Genomic DNA, 18,350 nt, shown 5'->3' with positions numbered 1-18,350 from the left:
TGCTGTACCTGTCCTGGGAGTGTGTGATGGGGACAGTGTAGAGGGAGCTTTACTCTGTATCTAACCCCGTGCTGTACCTGTCCCGGGAGTGTTTGATGGGGACAGTGTAGAGGGAGCTTTACTCTGTATCTAACCCCGTGCTGTACCTGTCCTGGGAGTGTTTGATGGGGACAGTGTAGAGGGAGCTTTACTCTGTATCTAACTCCGTGCTGTTCCTGTCCCGGGAGTGTTTGATGGGGACAGTGTAGAGGGAGCTTTACTCTGTATCTAACTCCGTGCTGTACCTGTCCTGGGAGTGTTTGATGGGGACAGTGTAGAGGGAGCTTTACTCTGTATCTAACCCCGTGCTGTACCTGTCCCGGGAGTGTTTGATGGGGACAGTGTAGAGGGAGCTTTACTCTGTATCTAACCCCGTGCTGTTCCTGTCCCGGGAGTGTTTGATGGGGACAGTGTAGAGGGAGCTTTACTCTGTATCTAACCCCGTGCTGTACCTGTCCCGGGAGTGTTTGATGGGGACAGTGTAGAGGGAGCTTTACTCTGTATCTAACCCCGTTGCTGTACCTGTCCTGGGAGTGTTTGATGGGGACAGTGTAGAGGGAGCTTTACTCTGTATCTAACTCCGTGCTGTTCCTGTCCCGGGAGTGTTTGATGGGGACAGTGTAGACGGAGCTTTACTCTGTATCTAACCCCGTGCTGTACCTGTCCCGGGAGTGTTTGATGGGGACAGTGTAGAGGGAGCTTTACTCTCTATCTAACCCCGTTGCTGTACCTGTCCTGGGAGTGTTTGATGGGGACAGTGTAGAGGGAGCTTTACTCTGTATCTAACTCCGTGCTGTTCCTGTCCCGGGAGTGTTTGATGGGGACAGTGTAGAGGGAGCTTTACTCTGTATCTAACCCCGTGCTGTACCTGTCCTGGGAGTGTTTGATGGGGACAGTGTAGAGGGAGCTTTACTCTGTATCTAACTCCGTGTTGTTCCTGTCCCGGGAGTGTTTGATGGGGACAGTGTAGAGGGAGCTTTACTCTGTATTTAACTCCGTGCTGTACCTGTCCTGGGAGTGTTTGATGGGGACAGTGTAGAGGGAGCTTTACTATTTATCTAACTCCGTGCTGTACCTGTCCTGGGAGTGTTTGATGGGGACAGTGTAGAGGGAACTTTACTCTGTATCGAACTCCGTGCTGTTCCTGTCCCGGGAGTGTTTGATGGGGACAGTGTAGAGGGAGCTTTACCCTGTATCTAACCCCGTGCTGTACCTGTCCTGGGAGTGTTTGATGGGGACAGTGTAGAGGGAGCTTTACTCTGTATCTAACCCCGTGCTGTACCTGTCCTGGGAGTGTTTGATGGGGACAGTGTAGAGGGAGCTTTACTCTGTATCTAACTCCGTGCTGTTCCTGTCCCGGGAGTGTTTGATGGGGACAGTGTAGAGGGAGCTTTACTCTGTATCTAACCCCGTGCTGTACCTGTCCTGGGAATGTTTGATGGGGACAGTGTAGAGGGAGCTTTACTCTGTATCTATCCCCGTGCTGTACCTGTCCTGGGAGTGTTTGATGGGGACAGTGTAGTGGGAGCTTTACTCTGTATCTAACCCCGTGCTGTACCTGTCCTGGGAGTGTTTGATGGGGACAGTGTAGAGGGAGCTTTACTCTGTATCTAACCCCGTGCTGTACCTGTCCTGGGAGTGTTTGATGGGGACAGTGTAGAGGGAGCTTTACTCTGTCTCTAACCCCGTGCTGTACCTGTCCTGGGAGTGTTTGATGGGGACAGTGTAGAGGGAGCTTTACTCTGTATCTAACCCCGTGCTGTACCTGTCCTGGGAGTGTTTGATGGGGACAGTGTAGAGGGAGCTTTACTCTGTATCTAACTCCGTGCTGTTCCTGTCCCGGGAGTGTTTGATGGGGACAGTGTAGAGGGAGCTTTACTCTGTATCTAACTCCGTGCTGTACCTGTCCTGGGAGTGGTTGATGGGGACAGTGTAGAGGGAGCTTTACTCTGTATCTAACCCCGTGCTGTACCTGTCCCGGGAGTGTTTGATGGGGACAGTGTAGAGGGAGCTTTACTCTGTATCTAACCCCGTTGCTGTACCTGTCCTGGGAGTATTTGATGGGGACAGTGTAGAGGGAGCTTTACTCTGTATCTAACTCCGTGCTGTTCCTGTCCCGGGAGTGTTTGATGGGGACAGTGTAGAGGGAGCTTTACTCTGTATCTAACCCCGTGCTGTACCTGTCCTGGGAGTGTTTGATGGGGACAGTGTAGAGGGAGCTTTACTCTGTATCTAACTCCGTGCTGTTCCTGTCCCGGGAGTGTTTGATGGGGACAGTGTAGAGGGAGCTTTACTCTGTATCTAACTCCGTGCTGTACCTGTCCTGGGAGTGTTTGACGGGGACAGTGTAGAGGGAGCTTTACTCTGTATCTAACTCCGTGCTGTACCTGTCCTGGGAGTGTTTGACGGGGACAGTGTAGAGGGAGCTTTACTCTGTATCTAACTCCGTGCTGTTCCTGTCCCGGGAGTGTTTGATGGGGACAGTGTAGAGGGAGCTTTACTCTGTATCTAACCCCGTGCTGTACCTGTCCTGGGAGTGTTTGATGGGGACAGTGTAGAGGGAGGTTTACTCTGTATCTAACCCCGTGCTGTACCTGTCCTGGGAATGTTTGATGGGGACAGTGTAGAAGGAGCTTTACTCTGTATCTATCCCCGTGCTGTACCTGTCCTGGGAGTGTTTGATGGGGACAGTGCAGAGGGAGCTTTACTCTGTATCTAACCCTGTGCTGTACCTGTCCTGGGAATGTTTGATGGGGACAGTGGAGAGGCAGCTTTACTCTGTATCTAACCCCATGCTGTACCTGTCCTGGGAGTGTTTGATGGGGACAGTGCAGAGGGAGCTTTACTCTGTATCTAACCCTGTGCTGTACCTGTCCTGGGAGTGTTTGATGGGGACAGTGTAGAGGGAGCTTTACTCTGTATCTAACCCCGTGCTGTACCTGTCCTGGGAGTGTTTGATGGGGACAGTGCAGAGGGAGCTTTACTCTGTATCTAACCCCGTGCTGTACCTGTCCTGGGAGTGTTTGATGGGGACAGTGTAGAGGGAGCTTTACTCTGTATCTAACCCCGTGCTGTACCTGTCCTGGGAGTGTTTGATGGGGACAGTGTAGAGGGAGCTTTACTCTGTATCTAACCCCGTGCTGTACCTGTCCTGGGAGTGTTTGATGGGGACAGTGTAGAGTGAGCTTTACTCTGTATCTAACCCCGTGCTGTACCTGTCCTGGGAGTGTTTGATGGGGACAGTGCAGAGGGAGCTTTACTCTGTATCGAACCCCGTGCTGTACCTGTCCTGGGAATGTTTGATGGGGACAGTGTGGAGGGAGCTTTACTCTGTATCTAACCCCGTGCTGTACCTGTCCTGGGAGTGTTTGTTGAGGACAGTGTAGAGGGAGCTTTACTCTGTATCTAACCCCGTGCTATACCTGTCCTGGGAGTGTTTGATGGGGACAGTGTAGAGGGAGCTTTACTCTGTATCTAACCCCGTGCTGTACCTGCCCTGGGAGTGTTTGATGGGGACAGTGTAGAGGGAGCTTTACTCTGTATCTAACCCCGTGCTATACCTGTCCTGGGAGTGTTTGATGGGGACGGTGTAGAGGGAGCTTTACTCTGTATCTAACCCCGTGCTGTACCTGTCCTGGGAGTGTTTGACGGGGACAGTGTAGAGGGAGCTTTACTCTGTATCTAACCCCGTGCTGTACCTGCCCTGGGAGTGTTTGATGGGGACAGTGTAGAGGGAGCTTTACTCTGTATCTAACGCCGTGCTATACCTGTCCTGGGAGTGTTTGATGGGGACGGTGTAGAGGGAGCTTTACTCTGTATCTAACGCCGTGCTATACCTGTCCTGGGAGTGTTTGATGGGGACAGTGTAGTGGGAGCTTTACTCTGTATCTAACCCCGTGCTGTACCTGTCCTGGGAGTGTTTGATGGGGACAGTGTAGAGGGAGCTTTACTCTGTATCTAAGCCCGTGCTGTACCTGTCCTGGGAGTGTTTGATGGGGACAGTGTATAGGGAGCTTTACTCTGTATGTAACCCCGTGCTGTACCTGTCCTGGGAGTGTTTGATGGGGACAGTGTAGAGGGAGCTTTACTCTGTATGTAACCCTGTGCTGTACCTGTCCTGGGAGTGTTTGATGGGGACAGTGTCGAGGGAGCTTTACTCTGTATCTAACCCCGCGCTGTACCTGTCGTGGGAGTGTTTGATGGGGACAGTGTAGAGGGAGCTTTACTCTGTATCTAACCCCGTGCTGTACCTGTCCTGGGAGTGTTTGATGGGGACAGTGTAGAGGGAGCTTTACTCTGTATCTAACCCCGTGCTGTACCTGTCCTGGGAGTGTTTGATGGGGACAGTGTAGAGGGAGCTTTACTCTGTATCTAACCCCGTGCTGTACCTGTCCTGGGAGTGTTTGATGGGGACAGTGTGGAGGGAGCTTTACTCTGTATCTAACCCCGTGCTGTACCTGTCCTGGGAGTGTTTGATGGGGACAGTGTAGAGGGAGCTTTACTCTGTATCTAACCCCGTGCTGTACCTGTCCTGGGAGTGTTTGATGGGGACAGTGTAGAGGGAGCTTTACTCTGTATCTAACCCCGTGCTATACCTATCCTGGGAGTGTTTGATGGGGACAGTGTAGAGGGAGCTTTACTCTGTATCTAACCCCGTGCTGTACCTGCCCTGGGAGTGTTTGATGTGGACAGTGTAGAGGGAGCTTTACTCTGTATCTAACCCCGTGCTGTACCTGTCCTGGGAGTGTTTGATGGGGACAGTGTAGACGGAGCTTTACTCTGTATCTAACCCCGTGCTGTACCTGTCCTGGGAGTGTTTGATGGGGACAGTGTAGAGGAGGCTTTACTCTGTATCTAACCCCGTGCTGTTCCTGTCCTGGGAGTGTTTGATGGGGACAGTGTAGAGGGAGCTTTACTCTGTATCTAACCCCGTGCTGTTCCTGTCCTGGGAGTGTTTGATGGGGACAGTGTAGAGGGAGCTTTACTCTGTATCTAACCCCGTGCTGTTCCTGTCCTGGGAGTGTTTGATGGGGACAGTGTAGAGGGAGCTTTACTCTGTATCTAACCCCGTGCTGTACCTGTGCTGGGAGTGTTTGATGGGGACGGTGTAGAGGGAGCTTTACTCTGTATCTAACCCCGTGCTGTACCTGTCCTGGGAGTGTTTGATGGGGACGGTGTAGAGGGAGCTTTACTCTGTATCTAACCTCGTGCTGTACCTGTCCTGGGAGTGTTTGATGGGGACAGTGTAGAGGGAGCTTTACTCTGTATCTAACCCCGTGCTGTACCTGTCCTGGGAGTGTTTGATGGGGACAGTGTAGAGGGAGCTTTACTCTGTATCTAACCCCGTGCTGTACCTGTCCTGGGAGTGTTTGATGGGGACAGTGTAGAGGGAGCTTTACTCTGTATCTAACCCCGTGCTGTACCTGTCCTGGGAGTGTTTGATGGGGACAGTGTAGAGGGAGCTTTACTCTGTATCTAACCCTGTGCTGTACCTGTCCTGGGAGTGTTTGATGGGGACAGTGTAGAGGGAGCTTTACTCTGTATCTAACCCCGTGCTGTACCTGTCCTGGGAGTGTTTGATGGGGACAGTGTAGAGGGAGCTTTACTCTGTATCTAACCCCGTGCTGTACCTGCCCTGGGAGTGTTTGATGTGGACAGTGTAGAGGGAGCTTTACTCTGTATCTAACCCCGTGCTGTACCTGTCCTGGGAGTGTTTGATGGGGACAGTGTAGACGGAGCTTTACTCTGTATCTAACCCCGTGCTGTACCTGTCCTGGGAGTGTTTGATGGGGACAGTGTAGAGGAGGCTTTACTCTGTATCTAACCCCGTGCTGTTCCTGTCCTGGGAGTGTTTGATGGGGACAGTGTAGAGGGAGCTTTACTCTGTATCTAACCCCGTGCTGTTCCTGTCCTGGGAGTGTTTGATGGGGACAGTGTAGAGGGAGCTTTACTCTGTATCTAACCCCGTGCTGTTCCTGTCCTGGGAGTGTTTGATGGGGACAGTGTAGAGGGAGCTTTACTCTGTATCTAACCCCGTGCTGTACCTGTGCTGGGAGTGTTTGATGGGGACGGTGTAGAGGGAGCTTTACTCTGTATCTAACCCCGTGCTGTACCTGTCCTGGGAGTGTTTGATGGGGACGGTGTAGAGGGAGCTTTACTCTGTATCTAACCTCGTGCTGTACCTGTCCTGGGAGTGTTTGATGGGGACAGTGTAGAGGGAGCTTTACTCTGTATCTAACCCCGTGCTGTACCTGTCCTGGGAGTGTTTGATGGGGACAGTGTAGAGGGAGCTTTACTCTGTATCTAACCCCGTGCTGTACCTGTCCTGGGAGTGTTTGATGGGGACAGTGTAGAGGGAGCTTTACTCTGTATCTAAGCCCATGCTGTACCTGTCCTGGGAGTGTTTGATGGGGACAGTGTAGAGGGAGCTTTACTCTGTATCTAACCCCGTGCTGTACCTGTCCTGGGAGTGTTTGATGGGGACAGTGTAGAGGGAGCTTTACCCTGTATCTAACCCCGTGCTGTCCCTGTCCTGGGAGTGTTTGATGGGGACAGTGTAGAGGGAATTTCTAAAGACTTGCTGTTGACTGAACGCATTGTCTCCTGACAGGATATTTTCCGATGTGTGAGTGCCGCTGTTATCCTCCTGGTCATCTCATTGATCAACGTAACACGAAGACACGCTGGGAACGTGATAGGAGGGGTGAGTCCTCAGTTCTGCTATTTTTACCACAGCGGCAGGAGAGTTGAGAGGCTGAATGCCCTTCTCTGGTCTCTGTAAATCACAGAGCCCTAAACTGGAGTCAATGGGAATCAGGGTAAATTTTTCGCTGGTTGGAGTCGTACCCGGCACAAAGGAAGATGGTTGTGGTGGTTGGAGGTCAATCATCTCAGCTCCAGTACATCACTGCAGGAGTTCCTCAGGGTCGTGTCCTAGGCCCCAACCATCTTCAGCTGCTTCATCAATGACCGTTCCATCATAGGGTCAGACGTGGGGATGTTTGCGGACGACTGCACAATGTTCAGTACCATTCCCGACTCCTCAGACACTGAATCAGTCCCTGTCCAAATGCAGCAAGACCCGGGCAATATCCGGGCTCGGGCGGACAAGGGGCAAGTTACATTCACATCACACAAGTGTCAGGCAATGACCGTCTCCTACAAGAGAGGATCTAACCACCGCCCCTTGACATTCACATCGCTGAATCCCCCACACTCAACATCCTGGGGGTTACCATTGATCAGAAACTGAACTGGACCCAGCCGTATAAATACTGTGGCTACCAGAGCAGGTCAGAGGCTGGGAATCCTGCGGAGAGTAACTCAACTCCTGACCCCCCCCCCAAAGCCTGTCCACCATCTACAAGGACACAAGTCAGGAGTGTGATGGACTCTCCCACTCGCCTGGATGAGCGCGGCTCCGACAACACTCGAGAAGCTCGACACCATCCAGGACAAAGCAGCCCCCTCCCCCCCGCTCGATCGACACGCTAACCCCCACCTTCAACACCCACTCCCTCCTCCCACCGGCGCACAGCGGCAGCCGTTTGTAACACTCTGCCAAAACACTCGCAGGATAGGTACAGCACGGGGTTAGACACAGAGTAAAGCTCCCTCTACACTGTCCCCATCAAACACTCCCAGGACAGGTACAGCACGGTGTTAGATACAGAGTAAAGCTCCCTCTACACTGTCCCCATCAAACACTCCCAGGACAGGTACAGCACGGGGTTAGATACAGAGCAAAGCTCCCTCTACACTGACCCCATCAAACACTCCCAGGACAGGTACAGCACGGGGTTAGGTACAGAGTAAAGCTCCCTCTACACTGTGCCCATCAAACACTCCCAGGACAGGTACAGCACGGGGTTAGATACAGAGCAAAGCTCCCTCTACACTGTCCCCATCAAACACTCCCAGGACAGGTACAGCACGGGGTTAGATACAGAGTAAAGCTCCCTCTACACTGTGCCCATCAAACACTCCCAGGACAGGTACAGCACGGGGTTAGATACAGAGTAACGCTCCCTCTACACTGTGCCCATCAAACACTCCCAGGACAGGTACAGCACGGGGTTAGATACAGAGCAAAGCTCCCTCTACACTGTTCCCATCAAACACTCACAGGACAGGTACAGCACGGGGTTAGATACAGAGCAAAGCTCCCTCTACACTGTCCCCATCAAACACTCCCAGGACAGGTACAGCACGGGGTTAGATACAGAGCAAAGCTCCCTCTACACTGACCCCATCAAACACTCCCAGGACAGGTACAGCACGGGGTTAGATACAGAGCAAAGCTCCCTCTACACTGTCCCCATCAAACACTCACAGGACAGGTACAGCACGGGGTTAGATACAGAGCAAAGCTCCCTCTACACTGACCCCATCAAACACTCCCAGGACAGGTACAGCACGGGGTTAGATACAGAGTAAAGCTCCCTCTACACTGTCCTCATCAAACACTCACAGGACAGGTACAGCACGGGGTTAGATACAGAGCAAAGCTCCCTCTACACTGTCCCCATCAAACACTCCCAGGACAGGTACAGCACGGGGTTAGATACAGAGTAAAGCTCCCTCTACACTGTCCCCATCAAACACTCCCAGGACAGGTACAGCACAGGGTTAGATATAGAGTAAAGCTCCCTCGACACTGTCCCCATCAAACACTCCCAGGACAGGCACAGCACGGGGTTAGATACAGAGTAAAGCTCCCTCTACACTGTCCCCATCAAAGACTCCCAGGACAGGCACAGCACGGGGTTAGATACAGAGTAAAGCTCCCTCTACACTGTCCCCATCAAACACTCCCAGGACAGGCACAGCACGGGGTTAGATACAGAGTAAAGCTACCTCTACACTGTCCCCATCAAACACTCCCAGGACAGGTACAGCACGGGGTTAGATACAGAGTAAAGCTCCCTCGACACTGTCCCCATCAAACACTCCCAGGACAGGCACAGCACGGGGTTAGATACAGAGTAAAGCTCCCTCTACACTGTGCCCATCAAACACTCCCAGGACAGGCACAGCACGGGGTTAGATACAGAGTAAAGCTACCTCTACACTGTCCCCATCAAACAATCCCAGGACAGGCACAGCACGGGGTTAGATACAGAGTAAAGCTCCCTCTACACTGTCCCCATCAAAGACTCCCATGACAGGCACAGCACGGGGTTAGATACAGAGTAAAGCTCCCTCTACACTGTGCCCATCAAACACTCCCAGGACAGGCACAGCACGGGGTTAGATACAGAGTAAAGCTCCCTCTACACTGTCCCCATGAAACACTCCCAGGACAGGTACAGCACGGGGTTAGATACAGAGTAAAGCTCCCTTTACACTGCCCCCATCAAACACTCCCAGGACAGGTACAGCACGGGGTTAGATACAGAGTAACGCTCCCTCTACACTGTCCCCATCAAACACGCCCAGGACAGGTACAGCACGGGGTTAGATACAGAGTAAAGCTCCCTCGACACTGTCCCCATCAAACACTCCCAGGACAGGCACAGCACGGGGTTAGATACAGAGTAAAGCTCCCTCTACACTGTGCCCATCAAACACTCCCAGGACAGGCACAGCACGGGGTTAGATACAGAGTAAAGCTACCTCTACACTGTCCCCATCAAACACTCCCAGGACAGGCACAGCACGGGGTTAGATACAGAGTAAAGCTCCCTCTACACTGTCCCCATCAAAGACTCCCAGGACAGGCACAGCACGGGGTTAGATACAGAGTAAAGCTCCCTCTACACTGTGCCCATCAAACACTCCCAGGACAGGCACAGCACGGGGTTAGATACAGAGTAAAGCTCCCTCTACACTGTCCCCATGAAACACTCCCAGGACAGGCAAAGCACGGGGTTAGATACAGAGTAAAGCTCCCTCTACACTGACCCCATCAAACACTCCCAGGACAGGCACAGCACGGGGTTAGATACAGAGTAAAGCTCCCTCTACACTGTGCCCATCAAACACTCCCAGGACAGGCACAGCACGGGGTTAGATACAGAGTAAAGCTCCCTCTACACTGTCCCCATGAAACACTCCCAGGACAGGTACAGCACGGGGTTAGATACAGAGTAAAGCTCCCTTTACACTGCCCCCATCAAACACTCCCAGGACAGGTACAGCACGGGGTTAGATACAGAGTAACGCTCCCTCTACACTGTCCCCATCAAACACGCCCAGGACAGGTACAGCACGGGGTTAGATACAGAGTAAAGCTCCCTCGACACTGTCCCCATCAAACACTCCCAGGACAGGCACAGCACGGTGTTAGATACAGAGTAAAGCTCCCTCTACACTGTGCCCATCAAACACTCCCAGGACAGGCACAGCACGGGGTTAGATACAGAGTAAAGCTACCTCTACACTGTCCCCATCAAACACTCCCAGGACAGGCACAGCACGGGGTTAGATACAGAGTAAAGCTCCCTCTACACTGTCCCCATCAAAGACTCCCAGGACAGGCACAGCACGGGGTTAGATACAGAGTAAAGCTCCCTCTACACTGTGCCCATCAAACACTCCCAGGACAGGCACAGCACGGGGTTAGATACAGAGTAAAGCTCCCTCTACACTGTCCCCATGAAACACTCCCAGGACAGGCACAGCACGGGGTTAGATACAGAGTAAAGCTCCCTCTACACTGTCCCCATGAAACACTCCCAGGACAGGCACAGCACGGGGTTAGATACAGAGTAAAGCTCCCTCTACACTGACCCCATCAAACACTCCCAGGACAGGCACAGCACGGGGTGAGATACAGAGTAAAGCTCCTTCTACACTGTGCCCATCAAACACTCCCAGGACAGGGACAGCACGGGGTTAGATACAGAGTAACGCTCCCTCTACACTGTCCCCATCAAACACGCCCAGGACAGGTACAGCATGGGGTTAGATACAGAGTAAAGCTCCCTCGACACTGTCCCCATCAAACACTCCCAGGACAGGCACAGCACGGGGTTAGATACAGAGTAAAGCTCCCTCTACACTGTGCCCATCAAACACTCCCAGGACAGGCACAGCACGGGGTTAGATACAGAGTAAAGCTACCTCTACACTGTCCCCATCAAACACTCCCAGGACAGGCACAGCACGGGGTTAGATACAGAGTAAAGCTCCCTCTACACTGTCCCCATCAAAGACTCCCATGACAGGCACAGCACGGGGTTAGATACAGAGTAAAGCTCCCTCTACACTGTGCCCATCAAACACTCCCAGGACAGGCACAGCACGGGGTTAGATACAGAGTAAAGCTCCCTCTACACTGTCCCCATGAAACACTCCCAGGACAGGTACAGCACGGGGTTAGATACAGAGTAAAGCTCCCTTTACACTGCCCCCATCAAACACTCCCAGGACAGGTACAGCACGGGGTTAGATACAGAGTAACGCTCCCTCTACACTGTCCCCATCAAACACGCCCAGGACAGGTACAGCACGGGGTTAGATACAGAGTAAAGCTCCCTTGACACTGTCCCCATCAAACACTCCCAGGACAGGCACAGCACGGGGTTAGATACAGAGTAAAGCTCCCTCTACACTGTGCCCATCAAACACTCCCAGGACAGGCACAGCACGGGGTTAGATACAGAGTAAAGCTACCTCTACACTGTCCCCATCAAACACTCCCAGGACAGGCACAGCACGGGGTTAGATACAGAGTAAAGCTCCCTCTACACTGTCCCCATCAAAGACTCCCAGGACAGGCACAGCACGGGGTTAGATACAGAGTAAAGCTCCCTCTACACTGTGCCCATCAAACACTCCCAGGACAGGCACAGCACGGGGTTAGATACAGAGTAAAGCTCCCTCTACACTGTCCCCATGAAACACTCCCAGGACAGGCACAGCACGGGGTTAGATACAGAGTAAAGCTCCCTCTACACTGACCCCATCAAACACTCCCAGGACAGGCACAGCACGGGGTTAGATACAGAGTAAAGCTCCCTCTACACTGTGCCCATCAAACACTCCCAGGACAGGCACAGCACGGGGTTAGATACAGAGTAAAGCTCCCTCTACACTGTCCCCATGAAACACTCCCAGGACAGGTACAGCACGGGGTTAGATACAGAGTAAAGCTCCCTTTACACTGCCCCCATCAAACACTCCCAGGACAGGTACAGCACGGGGTTAGATACAGAGTAACGCTCCCTCTACACTGTCCCCATCAAACACGCCCAGGACAGGTACAGCACGGGGTTAGATACAGAGTAAAGCTCCCTCGACACTGTCCCCATCAAACACTCCCAGGACAGGCACAGCACGGGGTTAGATACAGAGTAAAGCTCCCTCTACACTGTGCCCATCAAACACTGCCAGGACAGGCACAGCACGGGGTTAGATACAGAGTAAAGCTACCTCTATACTGTCCCCATCAAACACACCCAGGACAGGCACAGCACGGGGTTAGATACAGAGTAAAGCTCCCTCTACACTGTCCCCATCAAAGACTCCCAGGACAGGCACAGCACGGGGTTAGATACAGAGTAAAGCTCCCTCTACACTGTGCCCATCAAACACTCCCAGGACAGGCACAGCACGGGGTTAGATACAGAGTAAAGCTCCCTCTACACTGTCCCCATGAAACACTCCCAGGACAGGCACAGCACGGGGTTAGATACAGAGTAAAGCTCCCTCTACACTGTGCCCATCAAACACTCCCGGGACAGGTACAGCACGGGGTGAGATACAGAGTAAAGCTCTCTCTACACTGTCCCCATCAAACACTCCCAGGACAGGTACAGCACGGGGTTAGATACAGAGTAAAGCTCCCTCTACACTGACCCCATCAAACACTCCCAGGACAGGCACAGCACGGGGTGAGATACAGAGTAAAGCTCCTTCTACACTGTGCCCATCAAACACTCCCAGGACAGGGACAGCACGGGGTTAGATACAGAGTAAAGCTCCCTCTACACTGTCCACATCAAACACTCCCAGGACAGGTACAGCACGGAGTTAGATACAGAGTAAAGCTCCCTCTACACTGTCCACATCAAACACTCCCAGGACAGGTACAGCACGGAGTTAGATACAGAGTAAAGCTCCCTCTACACTGTCCCCATCAAACACTCCCAGGACAGGTACAGCACGGGGTTAGATACAGAGTAAAGCTCCCTCTACACTGTGCCCATCAAACACTCCCGGGACAGGTACAGCACGGGGTGAGATACAGAGTAAAGCTCTCTCTACACTGTCCCCATCAAACACTCCCAGGACAGGTACAGCACGGGGTTAGATACAGAGTAAAGCTCCCTCTACACTGACCCCATCAAACACTCCCAGGACAGGCACAGCACGGGGTGAGATACAGAGTAAAGCTCCTTCTACACTGTGCCCATCAAACACTCCCAGGACAGGGACAGCACGGGGTTAGATACAGAGTAAAGCTCCCTCTACACTGTCCACATCAAACACTCCCAGGACAGGTACAGCACGGAGTTAGATACAGAGTAAAGCTCCCTCTACACTGTCCACATCAAACACTCCCAGGACAGGTACAGCACGGAGTTAGATACAGAGTAAAGCTCCCTCTACACTGTCCCCATCAAACACTCCCAGGACAGGTACAGCACGGGGTTAGATACAGAGTAAAGCTCCCTCTACACTGTCCCCATCAAACACTCCCAGGACAGGCACAGCACGGCGTTAGATACAGAGTAAAGCTCCCTCTACACTGTCCCCATCAAACACTCCCAGGACAGGTACAGCACGGGGTTAGATACAGAGTAAAGCTCCCTCTACACTGTCTCCATCAAACACTCCCAGGACAGGTACAGCATGGGGTTAGATACAGGGTAAAGCTCCCTCTACACTGTCCCCATCAAACACTCCCAGGACAGGTACAGCACGGGGTTAGATACAGAGTAAAGCTCCCTCTACACTGTCCCCATCAAACACTCCCAGGACAGGTACAGCACGGGGTTAGATACAGAGTAAAGCTCTCTCTACACTGTCCCCATCAAACACTCCCAGGACAGGTACAGCATGGGGTTAGATACAGAGTAAAGCTCCCTCTACACTGTCCCCATCAAACACTCCCAGGACAGGTACAGCACGGGGTTAGATACAGAGTAAAGCTCCCTCTACACTGTCCCCATCAAACACTCCCAGGATAGGTACAGCACGGGGTTAGATACAGAGTAAAGCTCCCTCTACACTGTATCCATCAAACACTCGGTTGTCACAAATTGAGAGATCTCTCGGGCGACCTGGGGCTGGAATTCTTCCCAACGGCTGCCAGTAAAGTACGTGTCCTGGGCCGTATCCCAGTCTGGGGTTTCGGGATCTTGCTGTTCACAAATTGGTTACCCTGGTTCCCAGATCAATGGTACAGTTCACAAAATCTCCTGCTATTTATTAGTAAGCATTGATTTTCCTTCTCTCCCTTCCCCACTGCAGCTCTTTGGATTCACAGCAATCGCAGTTTTCCTCTATAATGTGTACTTCCTCCATCCAAAGTGCCCGTCTCGACCACAACCGAGAGGTATGTACTGAGGTTGCGCCGCACTCTCGGAGGGTCAGTGCTGAGTGAGAGACGCACTGTCGGAGGGTCAGTGTTGAGGGAGCGCCGCACTGTCGGAGGGTCAGTGCTGAGGGAGCGCCGCACTGTCGGAGGGTCAGTGCTGAGGGAGCGCCTCACTGTCGGAGGGTCAGTGCTGAGGGAGCGCCGCACTGTCGGAGGGTCAGTGCTGAGGGAGCGCCGCACTGTCGGAGGGTCAGTGCTGAGGGAGTGCCGCACTGTCGGAGGGTCAGTGCTGAGGGAGGGCCGCACTGTCGGAGGGTCAGTGCTGTGGGAGCGCCGCACTGTCGGAGGGTCAGTGCTGAGGGAGCGCCGCACTGTCAGAGGGTCAGTGCTGAGGGAGCGCCGCACTGTCGGAGGGTCAGTGCTGAGGGAGTGCCGCACTGTCGGAGGGTCAGTGCTGAGGGAGGGCCGCACTGTCGGAGGGTCAGTGCTGTGGGAGCGCCGCACTGTCGGAGGGTCAGTGCTGAGGGAGCGCCGCACTGTCAGAGGGTCAGTGCTGAGGAAGCGCGCACTGTCGGAGGGTCAGTGCTGAGGGAGCGCCGCACTGTCGGAGGGTCAGTGCTGAGGGAGCGCCGCACTGTCGGAGGGTCAGTGCTGAGGGAGCGCCGCACTGTCGGAGGGTCAGTGCTGAGGGAGCGCCGCACTGTCGGAGGGTCAGTGCTGAGGGAGCGCCGCACTGTCGGAGGGTCAGTGCTGAGGGAGCGCCGCACTGTCGGAGGGTCAGTGCTGAGAGAGCGCCGCACTGTCGGAGGGTCAGTGCTGAGGGAGCGCCGCACTGCCGGAGGGTCAGTGCTGAGGGAGCGTCGCACTGTCAGAGGGTCAGTGCTGAGGGAGCGCCGCACTGTCTGAGGATCAGTGCTGAGCGAGCGCCGCACTGTCTGAGGATCAGTGCTGAGCGAGCGCCGCACTGTCGGAGGGTCAGTGCTGAGGGACCGCCGCACTGTCGGAGGGTCAGTGCTCAGGGAGCGCCGCACTGTCGGAGGGTCAGTACTGAGGGAGGGCCGCACTGTCGGAGAATCAGTACTGAGGGAGCGCCGCACTGTCGGAGAGTCAGTACTGAGGGAGAGCCTCACTGTCGGAGGGTCAGTGCTGAGGGAGTGCCGCACTGTCGGAGGGTCAGTGCTGAGGGAGCGCCGCACTGTCGGAGGGTCAGTGCTGAGGGAGCGCCTCACTGTCGGAGGGTCAGTGCTGAGGGAGCGCCGCACTGTCGGAGGGTCAGTGCTGAGGGAGCGCCTCACTGTCGGAGGGTCAGTGCTGAGGGAGTGCCGCACTGTGGGAGGGTCAGTGCTGAGGGAGCGCCTCACTGTCGGAGGGTCAGTGCTGAGGTAGCGCCACACTGTCGAAGGGTCAGTGCTGAGGGAGCGCCTCTCTGTCGGAGGGTCAGTGCTGAGGGAGCGCCGCACTGTGGGAGGGTCAGTGCTGAGGGAGCGCCTCACTGTCGGAGGGTCAGTGCTGAGGGAGCGCCACACTGTCGAAGGGTCAGTGCTGAGGGAGCGCCTCTCTGTCGGAGGGTCAGTGCTGAGGGAGCGCCGCACTGTGGGAGGTCAGTGCTGAGGGAGCGCCGCATTGTCGGAGGGTCAGTGCTGATGGAGCGCCGCACTGTCGGAGGGTCAGTGCTGAGGGAGCGCCGCACTGTCGGAGGGTCAGTGCTGAGGGAGCGCCGCACTGTCGGAGGGTCAGTGCTGAGGGAGCGCCGCACTGTCGGAGGGTCAGTGCTGAGGGAGCGCCGCACTGTCGGAGGGTCAGTGCTGAGAGAGCGCCGCACTGTCGGAGGGTCAGTGCTGAGGGAGCGCCGCACTGTCGGAGGGTCAGTGCTGAGGGAGCGTCGCACTGTCAGAGGGTCAGTGCTGAGGGAGCGCCGCACTGTCTGAGGATCAGTGCTGAGCGAGCGCCGCACTGTCTGAGGATCAGTGCTGAGCGAGCGCCGCACTGTCGGAGGGTCAGTGCTGAGGGAGTGCCGCACTGTCGGAGGGTCAGTGCTGAGGGAGGGCCGCACTGTCGGAGGGTCAGTGCTGTGGGAGCGCCGCACTGTCGGAGGGTCAGTGCTGAGGGAGCGCCGCACTGTCAGAGGGTCAGTGCTGAGGAAGCGCGCACTGTCGGAGGGTCAGTGCTGAGGGAGCGCCGCACTGTCGGAGGGTCAGTGCTGAGGGAGCGCCGCACTGTCGGAGGGTCAGTGCTGAGGGAGCGCCGCACTGTCGGAGGGTCAGTGCTGAGGGAGCGCCGCACTGTCGGAGGGTCAGTGCTGGGGGAGCGCCGCACTGTCGGAGGGTCAGTGCTGAGGGAGCGCCGCACTGTCGGAGGGTCAGTGCTGAGAGAGCGCCGCACTGTCGGAGGGTCAGTGCTGAGGGAGCGCCGCACTGCCGGAGGGTCAGTGCTGAGGGAGCGTCGCACTGTCAGAGGGTCAGTGCTGAGGGAGCGCCGCACTGTCTGAGGATCAGTGCTGAGCGAGCGCCGCACTGTCTGAGGATCAGTGCTGAGCGAGCGCCGCACTGTCGGAGGGTCAGTGCTGAGGGACCGCCGCACTGTCGGAGGGTCAGTGCTCAGGGAGCGCCGCACTGTCGGAGGGTCAGTACTGAGGGAGGGCCGCACTGTCGGAGAATCAGTACTGAGGGAGCGCCGCACTGTCGGAGAGTCAGTACTGAGGGAGAGCCTCACTGTCGGAGGGTCAGTGCTGAGGGAGTGCCGCACTGTCGGAGGGTCAGTGCTGAGGGTGCGCCGCACTGTCGGAGGGTCAGTGCTGAGGGAGCGCCTCACTGTCGGAGGGTCAGTGCTGAGGGAGCGCCGCACTGTCGGAGGGTCAGTGCTGAGGGAGCGCCTCACTGTCGGAGGGTCAGTGCTGAGGGAGCGCCGCACTGTCGGAGGGTCAGTGCTGAGGGAGCGCCTCACTGTCGGAGGGTCAGTGCTGAGGGAGTGCCGCACTGTGGGAGGGTCAGTGCTGAGGGAGCGCCTCACTGTCGGAGGGTCAGTGCTGAGGTAGCGCCACACTGTCGAAGGGTCAGTGCTGAGGGAGCGCCTCTCTGTCGGAGGGTCAGTGCTGAGGGAGCGCCGCACTGTGGGAGGGTCAGTGCTGAGGGAGCGCCTCACTGTCGGAGGGTCAGTGCTGAGGGAGCGCCACACTGTCGAAGGGTCAGTGCTGAGGGAGCGCCTCTCTGTCGGAGGGTCAGTGCTGAGGGAGCGCCGCACTGTCGGAGGGTCAGTGCTGAGGGAGCGCTGCACTGTGGGAGGTCAGTGCTGAGGGAGCGCCGCATTGTCGGAGGGTCAGTGCTGATGGAGCGCCGCACTGTCGGAGGGTCAGTGCTGAGGGAGCGCCGCACTGTCGGAGGGTCAGTGCTGAGGGAGCGCCGCACTGTCGGAGGGTCAGTGCTGAGGGAGCGCCGCACTGTCGGAGGGTCAGTGCTGAGGGAGCGCCGCACTGTCGGAGGGTCAGTGCTGAGAGAGCGCCGCACTGTCGGAGGGTCAGTGCTGAGGGAGCGCCGCACTGTCGGAGGGTCAGTGCTGAGGGAGCGTCGCACTGTCAGAGGGTCAGTGCTGAGGGAGCGCCGCACTGTCTGAGGATCAGTGCTGAGCGAGCGCCGCACTGTCTGAGGATCAGTGCTGAGCGAGCGCCGCACTGTCGGAGGGTCAGTGCTGAGGGACCGCCGCACTCTCGGAGGGTCAGTGCTCAGGGAGCGCCGCACTGTCGGAGGGTCAGTACTGAGGGAGGGCCGCACTGTCGGAGAATCAGTACTGAGGGAGCGCCGCACTGTCGGAGAGTCAGTACTGAGGGAGA

General features: G+C 55.5%; 1 protein-coding gene across 1 annotated transcript in view; it reads left to right on the top strand.

Annotated features, from left to right (window-relative positions):
* Window positions 1–18,350, top strand: part of LOC140398940 (proteolipid protein 2-like) — a 45,865-nt gene that overhangs the window by 10,653 nt on the left and 16,862 nt on the right. The window contains exons 3-4 of the mRNA XM_072487931.1: window positions 6,650–6,742; window positions 14,458–14,542. Coding sequence (XP_072344032.1) covers window positions 6,650–6,742; window positions 14,458–14,542 — 178 coding nt within the window. The remainder of the gene's footprint in view (window positions 1–6,649; window positions 6,743–14,457; window positions 14,543–18,350) is intronic.

The sequence above is a fragment of the Scyliorhinus torazame genome, chromosome 22 (genome assembly GCF_047496885.1).
Source record: "Scyliorhinus torazame isolate Kashiwa2021f chromosome 22, sScyTor2.1, whole genome shotgun sequence".
Lineage (NCBI taxonomy): Eukaryota > Metazoa > Chordata > Chondrichthyes > Carcharhiniformes > Scyliorhinidae > Scyliorhinus > Scyliorhinus torazame.
The sequence above is the reverse complement of the archived record's forward strand: the minus strand, read 5'-3'. Positions and strand labels throughout refer to the sequence as shown.